This window comes from Pelodiscus sinensis, chromosome 12 (genome assembly GCF_052426305.1).
Source record: "Pelodiscus sinensis isolate ZL-2025 chromosome 12, ASM5242630v1, whole genome shotgun sequence".
Classification (NCBI taxonomy): Eukaryota; Metazoa; Chordata; order Testudines; family Trionychidae; genus Pelodiscus; species Pelodiscus sinensis.
The window spans coordinates 40,576,448-40,595,271 of NC_143063.1; the positions used below are offsets into that span (position 1 = coordinate 40,576,448).

Below are 18,824 nucleotides of genomic sequence, written 5' to 3' on the forward strand. Positions count from 1 at the left end.
CCTCTGATTCACCAGTTTGTAGCCTGCAGAGCATTGTGAATGTAACTATTCTGGTAGGCTTCACAGTTGAGACAACTTCTATCACCACACTCTAGAAAAGTTCATGATGTCTTTTTAGTAGTGAACGTTGTCCTTGAGCTCCTAAAGAACTGGCTGTGTTTTTCTCACTCTACATGAGGTACGTTGTGTATGTGGTTTGTTTTTGTTAAATAAAGCAAGATGCTCATATGCTGTGCCAGTTGGAGCGAGATAAATGAATAAAACCCTATCATTTCAAAGTAACATTGCAGTGGTGAATTAGACCTACTGGTCCTTTTTCCAGGTTACAGTAATTCACCATGAGTTTCCATGGGGACTAGAGTGAGCAGCCACAAGCAGAGTAATTGGAGCTTTTGTAAATTTAAACCGATCTTGAAATGTATACTGATAGACTCCAAGGGCATGTCTATACTACAGAGAAGATCAACTTAGGAGGTCAATCTTCTAGCATTTGATTTAGTGGGTCTAGTATAGTCCCCCAAATGAAGCACTGAGGATAGTCCCCACCAGATCCTGTATTCCTCATTCTGCGAGGAGTGAGGAGTATGTCTGACTGGTAAATTCTGTGGCAAGATAACTTGGGGAATGGACAGAAGCAAGATGAGCAAATATTAATATCTACCTTTCATAAAAGTTGCGAGAGTAGAGGCTGGGCAGTGAGGTGTGGGAACAAACTAATGATCCTTGCCTCCATATTATACTACTGTACCACAGCTGAGATGAGTGCAAGCACTCAAAATGGAGTTTCTGGGTCCAAACATGGGAGCTGCTGGTAGTCTGTTCTCTGTGAAACTTGCTTACCCACCAGTGAATTTTATCACCCGATCACAGGAGGAGACAGTTGAACTGGAGTTCACAAATTCAACACTATCAGTTTAGACTTGAATAAAGATCTTAACTGGTTAGCGCACTACAAAGGCAATTTTCCCAACTTTGATATTCGCATTTCCACATCAAATGCTATGAATGAGACACATCCAACCCAATTTAATTAGCTTATTTAACACTGGTCCTACAATTGACTGGTAACTTCTTTTGTTATATATACCCTTGATTCTGTAATTTCTGCTCCAGCTCATCTGATGAAGTGGTTTTTACCCATGAAAGCTCACGATCAAATACATTTATTAAGTCTCTGAGGGGCCGCAGGATTGTTCATTGTATTTATTCACCAATGTTAACTTTGAGACATGTTCAAGTCCTGTTTTAAGATGAGCTTTTGAGGAAGACTGCTGTGGTTGGGAGTGGGAATGTAAGAGAAGAGACGAAATTCTGTCCCTAACAATGTCAATTGTAGTTGGATATGCTGCGGGGGAAAGGGGGTTATTTGGGGGTGGGGAGGAGAATATTATACACTTTAACATCACCACAACCTAGATCCCTGAAAAAGCAGTTACAATGTGTATGTGTATGGTGCCTGTAAATAGTGGGAGGAAAACTAACCTCTATCCTGTAATCAAATGTTTCAAATCAACTATGGAAACAATGTAGTTACCACATTATCAATTAACCTTCTGTAGATGAACTTCAGTATTGCACGACTGCAGTGCTGGTGAAATGAATGTAATATATTCTCTGTTCAAAAGGTTGCATTATTCAAGGTGAAATGATGCAACAGCTGTTGATAAATTAAAGGGGGGGTTCCTAATTCTGCTACTACGTAGCTCTAAAGTTTTCAAAGCTGTTTCCATTGCAAGCACATCATGGGTGTCCAGTGATTTAGGCAGGGAAAGGCTCTGCCTTCTCAAACCGCCAGCCTGGCCATACCCACACTCTGCCCCCAGAGCGCCTGCTGCAGAGTGTTGCTGCCCCCAGCGCTAGCCCTCCCCTTTCCTCTTCCCAGTAATCTGAGGAGGCTGGGGATTGCTTGGCATGCTGCCCTGCTTCTCTTCTTTGCCCCCTCCCCCTGCTCCCTCTCCTCCCGGTGCTTTGGGGAGGCTGGGAAGTGCTCCATGCACTACCCTACCTTCTTCTCTCTTGGGTGCTGTCCCGCTTCCTCCCCTGCCCATGGGGATGGGGCTACGAGGCTGCCTCCTCCAGCCCCAGCTGCACCAACCACCCATGAAGCACACCTTTTTCAGGAATATATAGCTGTTCTGTAAAAAAGTACTTTGGATGAAACTTGAGATGCTGAGCAGAGGCCCAGAAGCACTCTTCTAAAGATACTTCCAAAGTAGTTTGAGTCCAGTCAATAGTTTCAACATTGACAAAGATTTTTAGCAGACTACCTGATGCACTTTTTCTCCCTCCCAAGTTTGAAGGTTAGGCTGCTATAAGAGATGGGTTTAAAAACAAACTGTTTAAAGCATTAGCACTGATCCTGGTAATACACTGGTATATTTACCAACGTGTTCTGGTGGTCATTAGAAAGGATATTTTGTGACTTTTCCAAACGTCATACAGCAAGACTGGCATAGCCAGGAATACAGCCCAAGTCTCCTGACTCTTCATCCTGTACCTGAGCACAAGATGTCTTGTTTTAAACAAAGTATGATCTTGTTTGTTTCTTTTAAAAAGATAAATCTGAATGTTACTGAATCATGAGACTGGAATGAGCTTCTGTCATATGATCAAAAAAGCTCAGAGCAAAGTAGAAATGTAGGCATCTAATTCTTGATTTAAATCAGCCCTTACAAATTGTTCCTTTCTAAAGTAACTTAGTTGTATATCAGCCTCCCCTCAAATTGACTGAGCTGAATCAAGAGTTACTTTTGGATTCCTGTCCCATCATCACTTATTACTCAAAAGTCAGAAACATCTGTGGGGATATTTTCCTTTAAATCTTCAGGCATTTTATCCAATTATTTTAGGATTCCTTTAGATTTTTTTTTTTCAAATTCTCTTGACTTTACCTGTTGTCTTTTATGACTTACATAAGGTAACTTTTAAGTAGTCTTGATTATGCTGCACTGAACTGTAAATAAAAGTACACCAGCATCCGTAGAAATGTCAGAAATTTGCAGAGGTTTACTTCAATACCACAGAAGAGACTATTCAACTAGCAGCTCTGTACTTCAGGTATTTACAACAAGATAACTATATAAATCAATCTTTAGTTTTCTGCTTTGCCCAGGTATCCATACAACAATTGGTCTTCTATCAGTAAGAAAATCAGACTGACAAAGTATTGAAGTTGGGGAAGCCTTTAAAGAGAAAACAGCTGTATTTCAGTAGGGATGAAAACCAAATACAGCATGATATAAAATTGGGAAAGTGGTCTGAAAAGGCTAGACATTTGTTTCACTTACTCTTGAGATTGCTTAAGGATTTTTGGTATTTACACTCCTGTTTCTGGTTTTAAAATAAATTTAATCTGCGGTTGCGCACTTCTTAAGTAATAATTTACTTCTGACAACTCAGAAGAATATAAGGATGGTGTTAGAATTTTGGGGGGGCAGAGAGGGATAACTGTAGTGTCTGCTCTCAAAACCAGTAGTATAGGAGCTTGCTGTTTCCTGTACAGTGTTCTAAAAGCAACATATATATGAAAGCAAGTGTACAAGAGTGAGACTTTTCAAAGTTGCTAAAGGCTTGTCTACATAGGGAAATTGACTGGCATAGGAGTTGTCAAATAAGCTATTTCAGAATAGCTCCCCATCTGGAATACTACATTAGGAGTTATTGTGGAATTATTGAATAGTTTATTACACCACATCTGTGCAGATAGACAAGGAATAACAACTTGGATTTCCAATTCCCCATGGAATCTTTGCCTAAAATGTTAGCTTGCATGATTTTGCTTATGTTTATAATTGTAAAACTGTTTGTCAAAAAGCTTGTTTTTAGTAGCCGATCTTGTCAATAATTCATAAGCAAATTTTTGCCTTTTCTTGCAGATGGATTTATCTGAATGATCAGAACTTGTGCATTCCAGCCAGTTCTTCCTTTGTATATGGAGCTGTACCTATTGGGGCCAGTATTTATGTGATTGGAGATCTTGATACAGGTTAGAATCAGAACTGGTAACTTCAAATGTCTTGTTTTCTTCTAATTTGGTCGACTTTCCAAGATTGAGTCACATTATTAAAGAAATGAAAGAATGAGGAAAAAGCAGAGAAACAAGTCATTTTTTTTTCTGAAAAAGCTACTAAAAACTATAAATGCTTCTAAAGCATTTATAGAAGTAACTTTTTACTTCTGAAGGGGTTCTTAAGACAGGTTAACACATTGAAATATGATAAAATCTGGGTATTAATATTTTGTAAAGATGGCTGTGAGAGTTTATACTTTCTTCATAGTTATAAAGCTGTCTGCTTTTACTGATAAAATGCTTAGCTTTTTTTCCTCAAAGGGCTTTTTTTTTTTCCTGAGTATTTTACATCTGACACATGGAACTGATGTATTTGCCAAGCAAATACTAAGAAATCTCTACAGTAGTTTAAAGAACGAAGAGAAAATACGTGGCTCTTCCAGTAATGGTTAGAATGGTCTCTGAAACATTAGAGAATTTGTTCACTGCATCCTGTTTGGAGTATTGATTTGTACGTCCGTAGAATTTTTCTTTAGCTTCTGAAGTATATGGACATATTCCTTACTTGTGCTTAATGTCTGGCTTTGTTTTCGACATACTATTTCAAAGGCCTGTATTATAATTCTTTGTTTTGAAACCTTCCCAAAATTATGATCTGTCACAATAGAAACTAGGCTTTGTATGAACACGACATACCTATTAGAATCATAATTGCTAAACCTACTTTTTTTTTTCCTGGAAGTTTTCTTTCACATGCAGTACTCCATCTTCTAGCAAAGAACCCAGCCCCCTGGTGTGTTGAAATCCTGCAACATTGTGGCTTCTAAAATTGGCATTGCCTGTACTGAATGTTTTAAACTAATTACTCTTCATGTCACCTGCCTCTGTAATGGCTCTTGAAAGATTTTTAACTTACTTTCCTATGTGCCTATGTGTAAATGAAATTTCAGAAAATAAGAGAGGTAAAAAGGTCCCAAATTTGTTGTTGTTGCCGCCTTTGTTTTTGTTCTTTTTAATACAGGTTTATCTCAACTCTTCTTCCTTTCTATCTGTCTTTCTAAAACTGCTCAGATCAACTTATGAATAGGTTGGCAGAATAGTTTTTGTACTGCCATTCAGTCTGGAAATATATTAGCTTCATTAGACTTATATTGTAAAAGTGTGTGCAAGGTTTTTGTTTTTATTTTTGTTTTGTTTTTAACTTTAGGTACCAATTATGACTACGTTAGAGAGTTTAAAAGGAGCACAGGAACTTGGCACCATACAAAGCCATTATTTCCATCAGACCTTCGCCGCACTGGCTGTGCAGCCTTGCGGATTGCAAATTGCAAGCTTTTCCGACTGCAGCTTCAACAAGGATTGTTCCGTATTCGTGTTCCTTCCCCATGACTAGTCCTCTGAAAATGGAGGAGATGGGAAGAACCCAACACAGTTCACCATAACATGGCTTTATATAAGGAAAAACAAAGCTATTGCAACTGAAACTTATATTACATGCTGTGCTTTGGTATGGTAACTGTTTTTGTTTGTTTTAAAATGCTTAAAAACTTGAGTCTTAGCTCTTGTTTGGGGGAGCTGTATATTAAAATGAAAAAAGTACCATGATCACAAGAACACCTTCAGTCCAGTCTAGAAAATTAAACTACTAATGAAGGAGTTCCTTGTGTCTGAAGCAGGAAGGAATTGTATTTAAAAAAAAAAAAAAAAAAAGGTGCATTTCCCCTGAGGGGAATTGATAAGAATCAGTTTGCTATCTTCAGTTGGATAGCTTTAATACACAAATATGCTGTATGAAAATCAACCTCTCTGGTATATTGAAAGACTGTTCTGTATCTGAATTGGTTGGAGGGAGATGTTGGTTATTGCACCTTTATTTCTAGTCCTTCTCACTAGTTAAGGTCTGTGCCTAAAAGGGTGGAGGTGTACATATGTTTTTCATTCATGTCTGATGTTTTCATTCCTAAGGATCTTTTAAATATATTTAAAATGGAACAAAGAGTTACAATATATTGTAAATGAGTAAACTGTTTTTTCTCCTCTGTGTCATTCAAATGGTGTGAAGTTTTAGTGCATTGGCAGGCCAGCATGCATTCTTGATGTGGATTTCCAAAGCTGCAATTGCTGAAGTAAAGGGAAGGACTGAGGCGTAGAATTTATCACTGTAGCTGGTAAAGGAAATGCAGTGCTTGAGTTGATTTTTAGAGAGAAATAGCATTCCTTTTCCCTTCGGATGACTTAAAAATCACAGCAAGTTTGAACCCCTCAGCGGGTGTATTGTGCAAAAGGGAAGAAGGAAAGGTGGGGCATTAAAAGGATATATATGTGTTGTGGAAAACTTGATTTCAGGTTCCTGTTTTAAAGGAAATTGTACAGGCAACTTATACTGGGATCAGAAGCTGGTTTGCTAATGATCTGTGTGCTAAGATACAGAGTCTTGATTACTGCTGTTGGGTTTTGAAAACTTGTTTTACAATGTAGTTGTAGTGAACAATGTGTCTTACGGCCTTTTCCTTTTAAGTTGTGTTCGCACCGAAAGTAATACTTAATGGTTACGTTAATAGGAAAGATCTGCTGGTAGAATATACTTTACCTCATCACTTAATTTCATTTTTAGACTTGCGATACACTATTTCTTTAAAAAAAAAAAAAAAAAAAAGAAGAAGAAATGGAGCGCGAAATGCAGTTGAAACTTATCCCTATCTCTGCCCGTTGCAAAAAAAGATTTCTAATACTTTTTCATGTTGCTGGTATTGTTACAAGACACTCTTCTTTCCACTCTGAAATTTTGAAGGACCTCAATTAAAAATCAGTGGCCCCAGTTTTGCCCTCATTTATACTCATGTAACTCCAGATCAACTCCTTTGATCCATCTTAGATAACTTTCTCAAATACAGGCCACAACTGGAACAAAATAGCTAGTGTTCAGCTATCTAAATTTTCCTTAATGAAACATTCTAAGACTTAATAATTTTCATCAGGGTTCTGTATTGTTGACAGAAATCATCCAGTTAATTCAATAACAGGCATAATTTAGTCCACTGATTTTTGTAATACTGAAGTGCAGCAGAATCTAAACTGTATAAAGTAAGCTATTTTTAATCATTATATTTTAAATAGTTTTTTTTACATATTGCGATAGAAATTTACTTGATTTAATATTTGTCTTTAGGTTTGTTTTATATGATGCTTTATTACAAAAGTGTAAACTACTGTTTCCATCTTCAGATTTTTTTTGTGGAAAGTTTTGTAAAGGTTACAACTTCTTACATTTTAAAGGCTAAAGTTTGAAATGTCAGAAGCACATAAGTTCTGTTTTTAAAAGTGATTTAGACCCCTGGTAGCCTAAGGCCTGGTCTCCATTTAAAAATTAGATCTACCTAGCTGCATTGCTCAGTGTTATAAAATGATGCGCCCAATATAACATAGTTAAGATGAGCTAACCCCAGATGTAGGCGCAACTAGGTCAACAGAATACTTTTCTGCTGATCTACCTAATGCCTCTGAAAGAAATGGATTAACTGCATTGACTGAGAAATCCCTTCTTTTCATATGGAAAGCATCCACACCAGGGGCTTGTCTCCACTACATGGGGAATTGACACTGTAGCAATAGATCCACTGGCCTTCGATTTATTGCATTTGCTTAAACATGATAAATTGGTCTAAGCACTCTCCTGTTGACGCTGGTACTCCATGATGAGAAGAGTAAGAAGAGTAGCCAGCATCACCAGGAGAGCAGCCCTCACCAACCTTACAACGCACAAAGTGCCATGGTAAGTACGTTGCCTTCAGCTACACTATTTGCATAGCAGAAGTCGCATAGATTAGATCAACAGAGCAGGGGGTAATGTAGACAAGTCCTAGGGCATTATAGCAGCCAGAGCTATATTACTATAGTGGCTGCGTGTAGACATGCATTATGTCCAAAGAGCATAAGTATTTAAGTCACTTTTGAAAATGGAATTTAGGTTCTTAAGCAATGTTCACTGTAACTTTTTCTATCCATGTGCGGAATAAAATGTATGCCCCAAAGCATGTGCAGATGTGCACCACTGATAGAAACACGTGCTACTGGCAGCTGGGTGGCATTGGAATCTCTCCTGGGTGGCCCCCAAGGACTCAGCTTATAGGCATCATTGCTCCTAAGTAACTTAGGCCATGTCTACACTGTGCAGAAGATTGATGCTGCCACGGTCGATCTTCCGAGGTTCGATTGAGCGGGTCTAGTGAAGACATGCTAATTTGAACTCAGAGGGTGCGCCCGTTGGTGCCGGTATTCCTGCTACTCATGAGGAGTAAGCAGGGCCGGCCTGAGCCCTTTTGGCGCCCTGGGCCTGGGCATGTGGCGCCGCCCCTAGGTGCACGGCACATGCGCGGGCCCACCCACCCCCCAGGGTGTGCGGGCCTGCCCCTGGGGCACACGGCGCATGCGCTGCCCATTCCGGCCCAGCCAGCACTGCTGGCACACATGTCGGGCCATGCAGGTCCCCGTGGCCGTGCGGGGAATGGTGCTGCGGGAGCCAGGCGCGCAGTGCCTGATGGAAGCTGTAAGGGACGCCTTACGCCCCTTACAGCTGTCATCAGGTGCTCCCCATCGGTTGGCGCCCTGGGCAGCTGCCCCGCATGCCTCAGTCCGGCCCTGGGAGTAAGAGAAGTGGACGAGAGCATTTGCTCCCATTGACCTCACACTGTGTGGATGGCAATTTAAGATACGTCGACTCCGACTACATAATGTAGCTGGAGTTGGGAATCTTAAGTTGACCTTCCGCTCTAGAGTAGATCAGGCCTTGGATGCTTATGAAATCTTTTATTTAATATCTTGCAAGAAGTACCTCCTGAAAACTGACGATAGTGAGAGCTAATAGCATTCAGTGCCCAGCAAGAGACTGCAGTAAATGCACAAAATATATTTAAATCCAAATTCTTTGTGCTTTGGCCACGTTCTATGGTAAAACTGTTAAATGTTAGAATGCATTTAACAGGGTAAAGCAGTATTAACAGAGTCATTTTTGCATTTTCTTGAAAAATAAAATAAAATAAAATAAAATAATGGTCTTGCATAGCTAAAGTACTCTGTTGGATTTGACAGAGGACTTTTAAGTGCAGAGCTAACTAATTTCCTGTGTGCATAGTGCATATACTAAGGAAAATATCTATCATGCATGGTTAGTATGCAGTTTTTAAATGGTCACGTGTTTAATCAAAAGTATATTTTGTAAACTCAGAGGCCTCGGTGAGAATTGTTCAACTGTTTCACAACTCAGCCATTTTTGTTTTATCCCTGTCTTTAAAAAAATTGAAAATGGGAATAGTGGAGGTTTGTTTCTTTTCCTTCAGTTGAATTTTAAAATTAATACATTAGGATTTTGTTCACTTCACCAAAAAAATTGCCTTAGGGTAGAGGCCTAGAACTGAGAACTTCAGGGTAAAATGTGGAATGTTCTGGAAAGTTATTAAAGTAAATGAATGAAATAAAAAGGGGTTAATGGTTCTTCAGCCTTAATCTTAGTGGGCACTGTCCTATTCCTGTTTTAAGTGTGAAGCCTGTGGCTTCTTTGCCACAGGGGTAGGGGGTATGTTCAAAAACAGACATAATTGGTCCAGTGCACAATTTCTGCTAAAGTTTTGCTGTGAGGACTCTGGCAAAGGCTAAAGAAAGACACACCTAGCACCTTTTCTGTTCCTTACAATCAGTGTAGTAATTAGTTTCTCGCCATTTAAGCCTGGAAATTCAGGTCTCTTTCTACACATTGTATAACCACATGGGAAATTTTGGCCTGCTTGAACACCCAGAGCTAGATTAGATTTCTTTGCTTGTGTACCCTTTATACAGCACTAATTTGAGTCCTCTGCTTAACTGTAGCAAAACAAGTCATTTCTCCTTTTAATATTTTACCAGCAACAGCTATTTGCACGTGATTCATCCTGACAGTTCCACGTCAATTTTGCTGTCCGCAGCCAAGTGACTTGCAGTAGCCCTGAAGCTCTCTTTAAAGTTTACAAGAAAACTAGATGAATCTGGAAGTTAATCTCAATCTGAAAAGCTATTTATTAATCACTACAGACAAACTTTGTCCTGTGTGTCTGTGCAATCATAATACTCAAAAGCACATTCAGACACTCTTATGCGTCAGAGCTACCACTGAAAATAAAAGGTGGATAGTCCCCAAAGCTACTGCAGCCCTTGACTTTATCTTTCTGAATTGGATTCCCCTTCCAAAAAATCCCACAGTTTTATTTTCTATTAGGGGTGTTAGTAACTTTTTCAAAGGAGTTAAGTACTAGTACTTCTTCCTCCAAATATTTCTTGTGCTTGCATGTTTTGGCAATTGCACAATAGTACAAAAGTGAATTTTTATGTTTTAAGTGCAAGTTTATCAATTTAGTAGTTCCATAAATATACAGTCTGTACAGAGTGATTGTTTATGGTATTATGTATTTGCCATACATGGTTCAATATGCAATAACAAAAAGAAAGCTGTTATAAGTGCCAAACTTTGGTTTTTCTCAGTATATACATATAATACACTACTTTTCTGTTGCAGTACAGGGATGTTTCAAATTCACTGTGTTTAAAAAAAAATAGTGATGGGGGGGTAAATTAATGCTACTTAAACACTGTAAATCTTTATTTTTTTAATACTGTTCTGCAGGTCTGTGTTGTTTTCAATTACTGCCTTGAAACATCACTCCACGTGATGCAAATGGTCACTTTGTTCTTTATTGGGACACTAGTGACATGCATGTAAATAAAAATGGCAGCTGACAATATTTAGATAAAGTGCAATTCATTTTAACTAATCTCGCCTGCAGAAGGAAAGTTGTGTCTCAGGTTAAGTCACAGCAAATGTGAATATAACCAGGGCGCAGAAGTATTCATAGGTTACAGTTCCTCGGATAGTAACCAATGTGCATTTTTGTACCACTCCCAAAGTCACTTTTCAAGGAGTTTTGTGGTGTTGCTTTTGGTTTAGGATATTTTCTGTTCTTGACATATTAAACATTCTGTCTGGGGTTCTCTTAACTTTATTTGGTTCCTGAACTGCTTGTATAAATTCTGTCTCTGGGGTTTGTAAATTAATTTGAAAATTAGAATGTACTGATCCTTGGTTAATTTCAGGATTTTCATGCTGATGTTGAACTGGTGGCATGTGTTCAGCTCTAGACAGACACATTAGTATTGTAACTTTTAAAATGTTCACCAAGCTCTTGTATTCTTGCTTATTAATGTAAGTAAAAGCTTTCTCTACCATCTAGGGTCCATGTTTCATTAGCATGCTACATTGTAAAGGAAAATATAGATGTATTTTGAGACACCATGTTTCCTTTAAGTCTTACATGTAGAGTTGCCAGCATAGGTTGGACATATTCCTGGTGGTTTCATCACGTGATATAATCTTAATTACAAAATAATCTTTAATTCCTGAAGAATCCAAGACCGTCCTGGAGGAGTGGCAGCCCTACTGACATCACTTACCAAATCTTATGAAGTTCTTACTGCCCTCAGTGTCCATTGACCTGAAGATAGCACTTGGCTCCCTATAGGATTTTGTCCACAGGGCCTAAATAAATAATACACTTTACTTCAGAATGCACAAGCAGGTGTTCTAAGGTCTCTTGGTAGGTTGGGCCTTTTGCATACACAACCTACCTCCAAAACCACTATAGGGTGCCATGTTAAATGTCATCGCTCTAGGAAAGTGATAGAAATGTAGCCGTGTTAGTCTGGTGTAGCTGAAACAAAAAACAGGCCTATGTAGCACTTTAAAGACTAACAAGATGGTTTATTAGGTGATGAGCTATATGGTTGTGACAATTTTCTTCCACTATTTGATCTGAGGAAGTGGGTCTGGCCCACGAAAGCTCATCACCGAATAAACCATCTTGTTAGTCTTTAAAGTGCTACATAGTCCTGTATTTTGTTTCATCACTCTAGGAAGAACCACTTGTTTACAGACAGTACTTACTAAATGCTGTCAAAAGATAGCAGCCCTTCTGAGTTTGGCAAACTGGCAGATGACATTTCTTAACTTAAGTTGAACTAATTATTGGGTTTAAAATAAAATGTATATTAATATATGCTTTAAGACTAGCGAACACCTTTCCAAGTGCCTAATTAAAGAGACACATTTCTCTCTTTAGGTGAAATAGGGACTAAAATGTATTAATACAGAAGGCATTACCAACAGGTGAGGTAGTTTAAATTTTTTTCAGTGATTTGAATCCTTAAATTTTCTTGGCAGCCCTTAAAATAGGTTATTTTTAGTAGCTTGTATGCTACTTATAAATGTTTAAAACTAGGGGAGAAATTTACCTAATATTTGGAAGTCACCTGATGAAAGACCATGCTGTAATGCTTTAAAACTAAACTGGAAGGCTGGAACTTTTCAACACAACAGCTTATATCTTGTGCATAGTGTCATTTTTTTATTCAATTCCAAGCAGAGTGAACATGTGAATACTATATACATCTGTCAGAGTGACTCAGAGTAAATGAGTTATGCCATCAGCTAAGTATGGCCTTCTCATTTAATAATGAAATAAGACTCTCTTGAGACCCTTTTTGATGAAGGGAAACTTTCTTATTGTTATCTCTAGTAGAAACTCTTACCTAAAGAGTTACTTCAGTGATCAGTTATGAAAACGTAAATGCTTTTTTTTCCAATTACTCTATACATAGTAGTCACTTGTAAATTTGATTTTCTCTTTCCGCTCCATATCAGTGCTAATTTTAATGTATTTTTTAAAGCTGTATTTTATTTAAAGCCAGTTTGGGGCCCTGATATATTTTTTCAGCAAGGTCCCACCTCTGTCTTTCTTTTTTGTTGGTGGTGTAATCTTGTGCATGCACATAAACACCTGCATTTAAATAATGGCAAACTAAAAACAATTTTTATGCACAAAATTACACCTTTAAAATCAAAGACCTTTGAAAATCTGGGTCTTAATGTGCAATAGGTAGTAGGCTACAACATATCATTGGCTGTTCCTAGTTTATCTCTCTTTACTGAATTCATGTATTTGAGAGCTCCAGCTAGGCAGCATCTGTTTGTTTTGATTAATTTATTCATGGCGCACAATAGGAGAAGATAGTTTACTACTTACCTTTAAGCTAGAATCTGTGTCGCTCATTGCTTGTATTAACGTTTGAGTTTAAAAAATGTAGCGTTATAGCAGAGAAATTTCAGCCTTTTGTTGTTAGAACAAGCTTGTAAACTATAAATGCTTTACCGACAATTAAGACTTTTCCCCAAAATTTGGAACAAAAAATGTATTAGCTCCCTGAAGACTGTATATTGACTAAGAGCCAGCAGGGGCACAAAGGAGGACATCTGGTACAGTAATCAAGTTATAGTAAGGTAGCATTCGTTAAAGCTCTTGTTAAGGTATCAGATAATTTTAAAAAGAAATCAAGAAATGAAGTCATGTAAACAAATGCTTTAGTGTTAACTTTTTAGTTGAAGGCTAGATCACATATAAAGAATAATTTCTAGGTCACCTTCTGAAATAAATCTCAGACTTATTTGGGGACCAAAAAAAAAAAAGGCTAAAGTACAGCTGTGTTTTTTCCCCCTGAGATTCCAAAACATAGTCGTTTTGCTCCTTGTGCCTGAAGATTTAACACTAGAGAAATGTTTCTCATTGACTGTATCATATTATATACAGCAATGCTGTTAAGAATTGATACTTAACTGCATTTGATTCAGATCTTGCATAGTATTGGTAGTGGGCTTTTAAAATACATCATTAATATTAAATATGAGACTGAGGAGGGAAATACCCAGACCATTATAGTCTTGTGGGCAACAGTCTTCTGGGGCAAAGGGGTAAATTCAGGTGTAAGTGCTGCCTTCTTTACAGCTTCTGGTATTGAAACCATGGCTAGAATGATGCAGTGCTCCAGTAACCCTGAGCTGCCATGATGGCCTCTAAGGGCGTGACCAGGCAGAAAACCATCTGGAACTGGCTTAATTCAGACTCTCTTCTCAACTGCACCCATTTTTCAGCACAGCTAGTAATTTGGGCCTAGAGCTTACTTGACAGTTTTAATGTCCAATTGTCTAATCATGGGGCAGAGGATTTGCAGATTCTGGTTAGAAATCCAGAGGGGCAGCTTTCAAAACCATATGGCAGGGTTGGGAAACCTTAGGCCTAGGGGCCAGATGAAGCGTCTGGCTTACCTGGATCTGGCCCCCCGATGCTCAGCCTCCCCTCTCCTTCCCCTCCCCCCACATTGGGGAGCCCGTGCTGGCACTCTAGCCCTCCCTCCCCATTGCTCCCCCATAGGGCTGGAGCACACAATCTACTAGGCTGGACCCCCCGAGGCTCTGGCGTGGGAGGAAAATGTGGAGCATGTCTTTCTCCTTCTCATTTGGAGGCCACGTCTCGTGTGTGGGCCCTGACTGTTTTTTCTGTTGTTCAGTGGCCCCTGACCCAAAAAAGCTTCCCCACCCTTGCCTTATGGAATCAGAGAGTCTCAGAGCTCGCTATTCTTATGGAGGGCCTGCTACTTAACAACTTCCTTCCCTCTCCATTTTCCTCCTTTCCAGGACCTTGTTTCTGTTACCACTCCTGCCCAATACTGATCCATGAATATGCATGGAATATGCTGCAAACAGCTCTGCTTTTCCATACACTAGCATTTTGCCACTAGCTCTGTACTTCCTTCTATGCTATGCATTGCCTTTAGCTTAATAATTCGGTTGTGCATTTTCAGTTCAGCCTTGCTTTCTATCAAACATAATTACAACATGTATGAGTTACAGTTCACCTGAATACCTATGATCAATCTATGGATAGAACATGTGTAGCATGCTTCCCCATACTTGTTTTATTTGTAGCGGGATTTTATTGTCTTTTTAATAATTTGTCCTGATCCAAGTCTTTTGATTTTTTTTTAAAGGTATTAAGCCTTATACCCAGCTACCTCAGTGACTTTTATTTTTTGCACTTTGCAGAATTGCGGATTTTTTTATTTTTTTAAGATAGCATTCTATCCTTTGACAAACGGGAAGCAAGGTGGAATATTGACATCCTTAAGGCTGGTTTTCCCTCCTTTCCTTTAGCAATGCGCTCCTTCACTGGCAGGCACACGGGTTCTGCAGCTGCTTCAAGACAATTACTTGAAAGTAACTAAACTTTTATCCTTGTAAATGCAAGAAGCGGTCAAAAACGTATGTTCCTTATGGCTTCAAATAGGAAAGTACTTTAATATATTAAAATATTTGCACTTATATGTGAACTAGACCATATGAGCAAACTTCTTTCTGTTCCTACCCTATATTCTGCTCTTTGTGTGGACTTGATTAAATCTCCTCCTTTGAAGTAAATGGGAAAAATTCCTATTGACGTCATTGAGTTTTTGATGATGCCCTTTTTGTGTGGAATCCCAAACTGACTATTTCAGGAGAGCAGACTCTCCAAACTGATAACCATCTTCCAGATTTGAGAGCATGATTTTGGCACCTCCAGGTATCCCAGGTCTCTACAATTTGAATGAAGAGATCAATTTATTCTTTCTTAAAGGTGACACATTTCTGATTTCTTAACATCAATGACAAAATGCCTTGCATAAATTGAACAAGTTAGGTGTTTTTTTTTCTTGACTATGCAGTGCTTGTACACAATTATCTTCAGTTCTGTACAGCTTCTTAACGTGTAAGGGCTTTAAAGATGCAAATGAAATGTTTTTTAAGAAATAGTCTTCTGTTCTTTTTGTAAAATAAAAATATGAAACACTTTACAAAGAGAGCTTTCCTAAAAATATTCATTTATAATTGCAGCTCCGTTGAATTTAACTCTGTTACACTAAAATTGTAGTGACTATGCATATTCCTGCAAATGGTATGTCTACTTTGCTCTCAGAAGGTGTGACTGCAACTAGCTTTAATCTAGGTAGATTCGTGGTAGCAAAGGCTCTGGCAGAATGATTTTGCCTTATCCACCCAGGACTTATAGATGCATACTTGATGACCTGCCATGGCTTCATTGCATTCTTTACTTGAGTTAGTTTTGATCTAGCAGTGTAGACATACACTGAGCATACAACAAGGAGCTCTCCAGACTGCCAGTGGAGTATACTGATTAGTCACTAATTGAGGAACATGGCATTGGGCCCATAGGGGCTACCCAGTACATCCTTATATTCATCGTTCTTGAACCAGTTCCTCAGGACTGGCTGACTGTTGCCCCATGCATCCTGCCCACAACGAGGATTCCTGTCTTTGGGATTCCCTGGTTTTTCTAGGTGCCAGGCCAGTACTGAGGCACAGCCTAGCCTCAGAGCTGACCCAAGTTGCATTTGGTGTGGTGACCTACAAAGGGCCACTGTAGCAGCTGGGATGTGACAGTGTAAACATGTAAATGGTTAACATTCATGGTTACACATAGCATTGTCTCTTTCTTCCTCCTCCCTCTTGCTGCTCTGTCCTAGTACATACCCAGGATCTTAGACACAGTGGTTGTACTTTGGTGGCTAGCCTGAGACACTGTATGTGTGTGGCCGGGTTGCCATTTTTAGCATGTTGACTCAAGCAAAGTTAGTATATATGTGTGTATCTGCCCAAGCTGGGAATGTTTCCCTGCTGCAGTGTAGACATAACCTCTGGAAGGCCAGGATCTCCTGCAGCTCTCTGTGAATGTTGGTGGTAATGGGTTCTCATCATTTTCTATGTAGCAGGGCAAGAAAAAAATGGGATATAAGAGTCCATGTCACCCCATCATGTTTGGTTTACATGCTTCATTGAGAAGGTTGATCATTCTTTAAGCTCAAAATTATGACATTAAGAAGGCTACCATTTTTGGAATTTTTGCTCAGAAAAAGATGTTTTGTGTGAAAATGAGATGCAAAAAACATTCCATTTTCATGAAAGACCCATGAAATGTTTTCTGTAACACTACAGCAAAATGCAAATCTCAACAAATTAAAACGTTTTCTGAACAAAATTAGAATAAGACTAGGGCTCCCTTTGGTTTGTGAACTGGCAAGCAGTCAGTGGTTTGGTTCTGCGGTTAATTCAACTCTGCTGTCTGAGACCTGTGGCGGAGTGCGTAACTGTCCTCGTATGCAGTTTTGCCATGTAGACTGAAGATGATGGAAATTTAGGAATGAAGGATATGGAAGTCTTACTACAAGGCAGTATTGCAAATATTGTAATAACCCTTAGGAGGAATTTGACAGCTAAATTCTTCACAAAGTATATAGAAAAGAACTATAGGAATGTGTACATTTTGTGGTTTAATTGATTTAACACTTCACATGATTTTTTTTTAAATTTTATTTTTGCTTGTGGTCTGGCTATTTGAGATTATTTTAATGCCTTCAAAAGAAAAGTAACCGTTTTCCTTCATACTCTGACTTCAGGATTTCCTCCTTTAAACCAGGTTAATGCAGTATCATGGATCCTTTTGGGTTGGACTAAAGAATAAGAATAAAAAAACTCTCTTGCTTTTTACTAGGTTTGGTCTTGCTCCTGAATCCATTGTAATCCCTACATTGAACCTTGATGTGTTTTTTGCTGTGTAGTTGTAGCCATGTTGGCCCCAGATATTAGAGACCCCAAGTGGGTGAAGTTGTATCTTACTGGACAAACTTCCATTGGTGAAAAAGAAGCTTTCTTGAGTTACACATAACCTTTCTTTGGGTCTCTAGGAGGATCTGTGCAACTAAGCACCCTGAGCAGTCCCACATGGATCATCATGCAGATAAGCCTTTTGCAGCATAGATGCACATGTTGTGTGGCTTTTCCAAATGCAGTCCTCTTTCTCATCCTCTGTCCTCCACCCATCATCCCTAACACAACCGCTACCTTGCACAAGAGGTCTGCTGTGGCTATAGAAGTGGGCTTGGATTTGTCTGGTTAATGTCTCCCCAGACTCCATCTTTAAAATGGGTGTGTTTAACAGTTAAATCTCTTCGAAGATGAAACTTTCTGTATAGGCGCTAAGTTTTTATAACAGCATATTTTTGGCTTGGATTTTTTTTCTTTTTTAAATAAAACCATTTACTTATTTACACAAATACTTATCTTTTTATACCATTCTGACCTTAGATTAGGAGAGCTTTTGATGGACTCTAGTATCCAAGCATCTCCCATTCAAATAAACTACTCCAGTATTGTCTCTGATTTGTTTAGCATTTAAATGTGTGTCCCGCTAGTCAGTCGCTTATTATTGCCCTAACTTCTTCCTGTTGAAGTAGAGCTTCTGTATATGGAGGTAGATCTGTCACCAGTTAGAGTGAATGCATTCCATTAACTTTGCTTTATGCTGATGGTATATTGGGACCATTGTAGCTTACTGGATCCTTCCAGGTGAATTATCTCCTTATGTCATTCATTGGTGCCTCCGGTATTTTCAGAAATACTTACAGCTGGGCCTTTTGAAAAGAGCCTAAGGAAGTTAGATACCAAAAATCCAGCCTAAATTGGATTATTTCTACCACTCTTGTTTTTGCCACTTCCATCCAAATTGAGATGGATCCTGTATGCTCTGGAGTCTTGCTAGATACCCCGAATTCTTTCCCTGTTGTGTCATCTAGTAAAGTTAGTTTTGTTATGTGGTGTTTGTCCCCTTTCACTCATTCTTTGGTCAGCACCATTAAAAATAGGGAGCTTTTGCCTCTGATTGTACATGCTACTAGTAAATTATTCTCTGCATTTATTCAGTTATCACTCTTGCCTGCATTCACATACCACCTCTATATTAATTTCTAAGTGAACTTTTTGGTTTACTGAACAAATTTTTTACCTCACCCCAAGCCTCTTTCTTAATCCACAATGCTATTTTTGCCCCTTTTTAAAATTCAGGTTAGCCTT

The 18,824-nt window shown here is 38.8% G+C and overlaps 1 protein-coding gene across 1 annotated transcript in view; it reads left to right on the top strand.

The window, feature by feature from the left end:
• GAN (gigaxonin) overlaps positions 1 to 17,997 on the top strand; it is a 62,483-nt gene extending 44,486 nt beyond the window's left edge. The window contains exons 10-11 of the mRNA XM_075940001.2: positions 3,876 to 3,985; positions 5,217 to 17,997. Of these exons, the coding sequence (XP_075796116.1) occupies positions 3,876 to 3,985; positions 5,217 to 5,398 (292 nt within the window). The 3' untranslated portion in view covers positions 5,399 to 17,997. The remainder of the gene's footprint in view (positions 1 to 3,875; positions 3,986 to 5,216) is intronic.
• Positions 17,998 to 18,824: the final 827 nt, after the last annotated feature.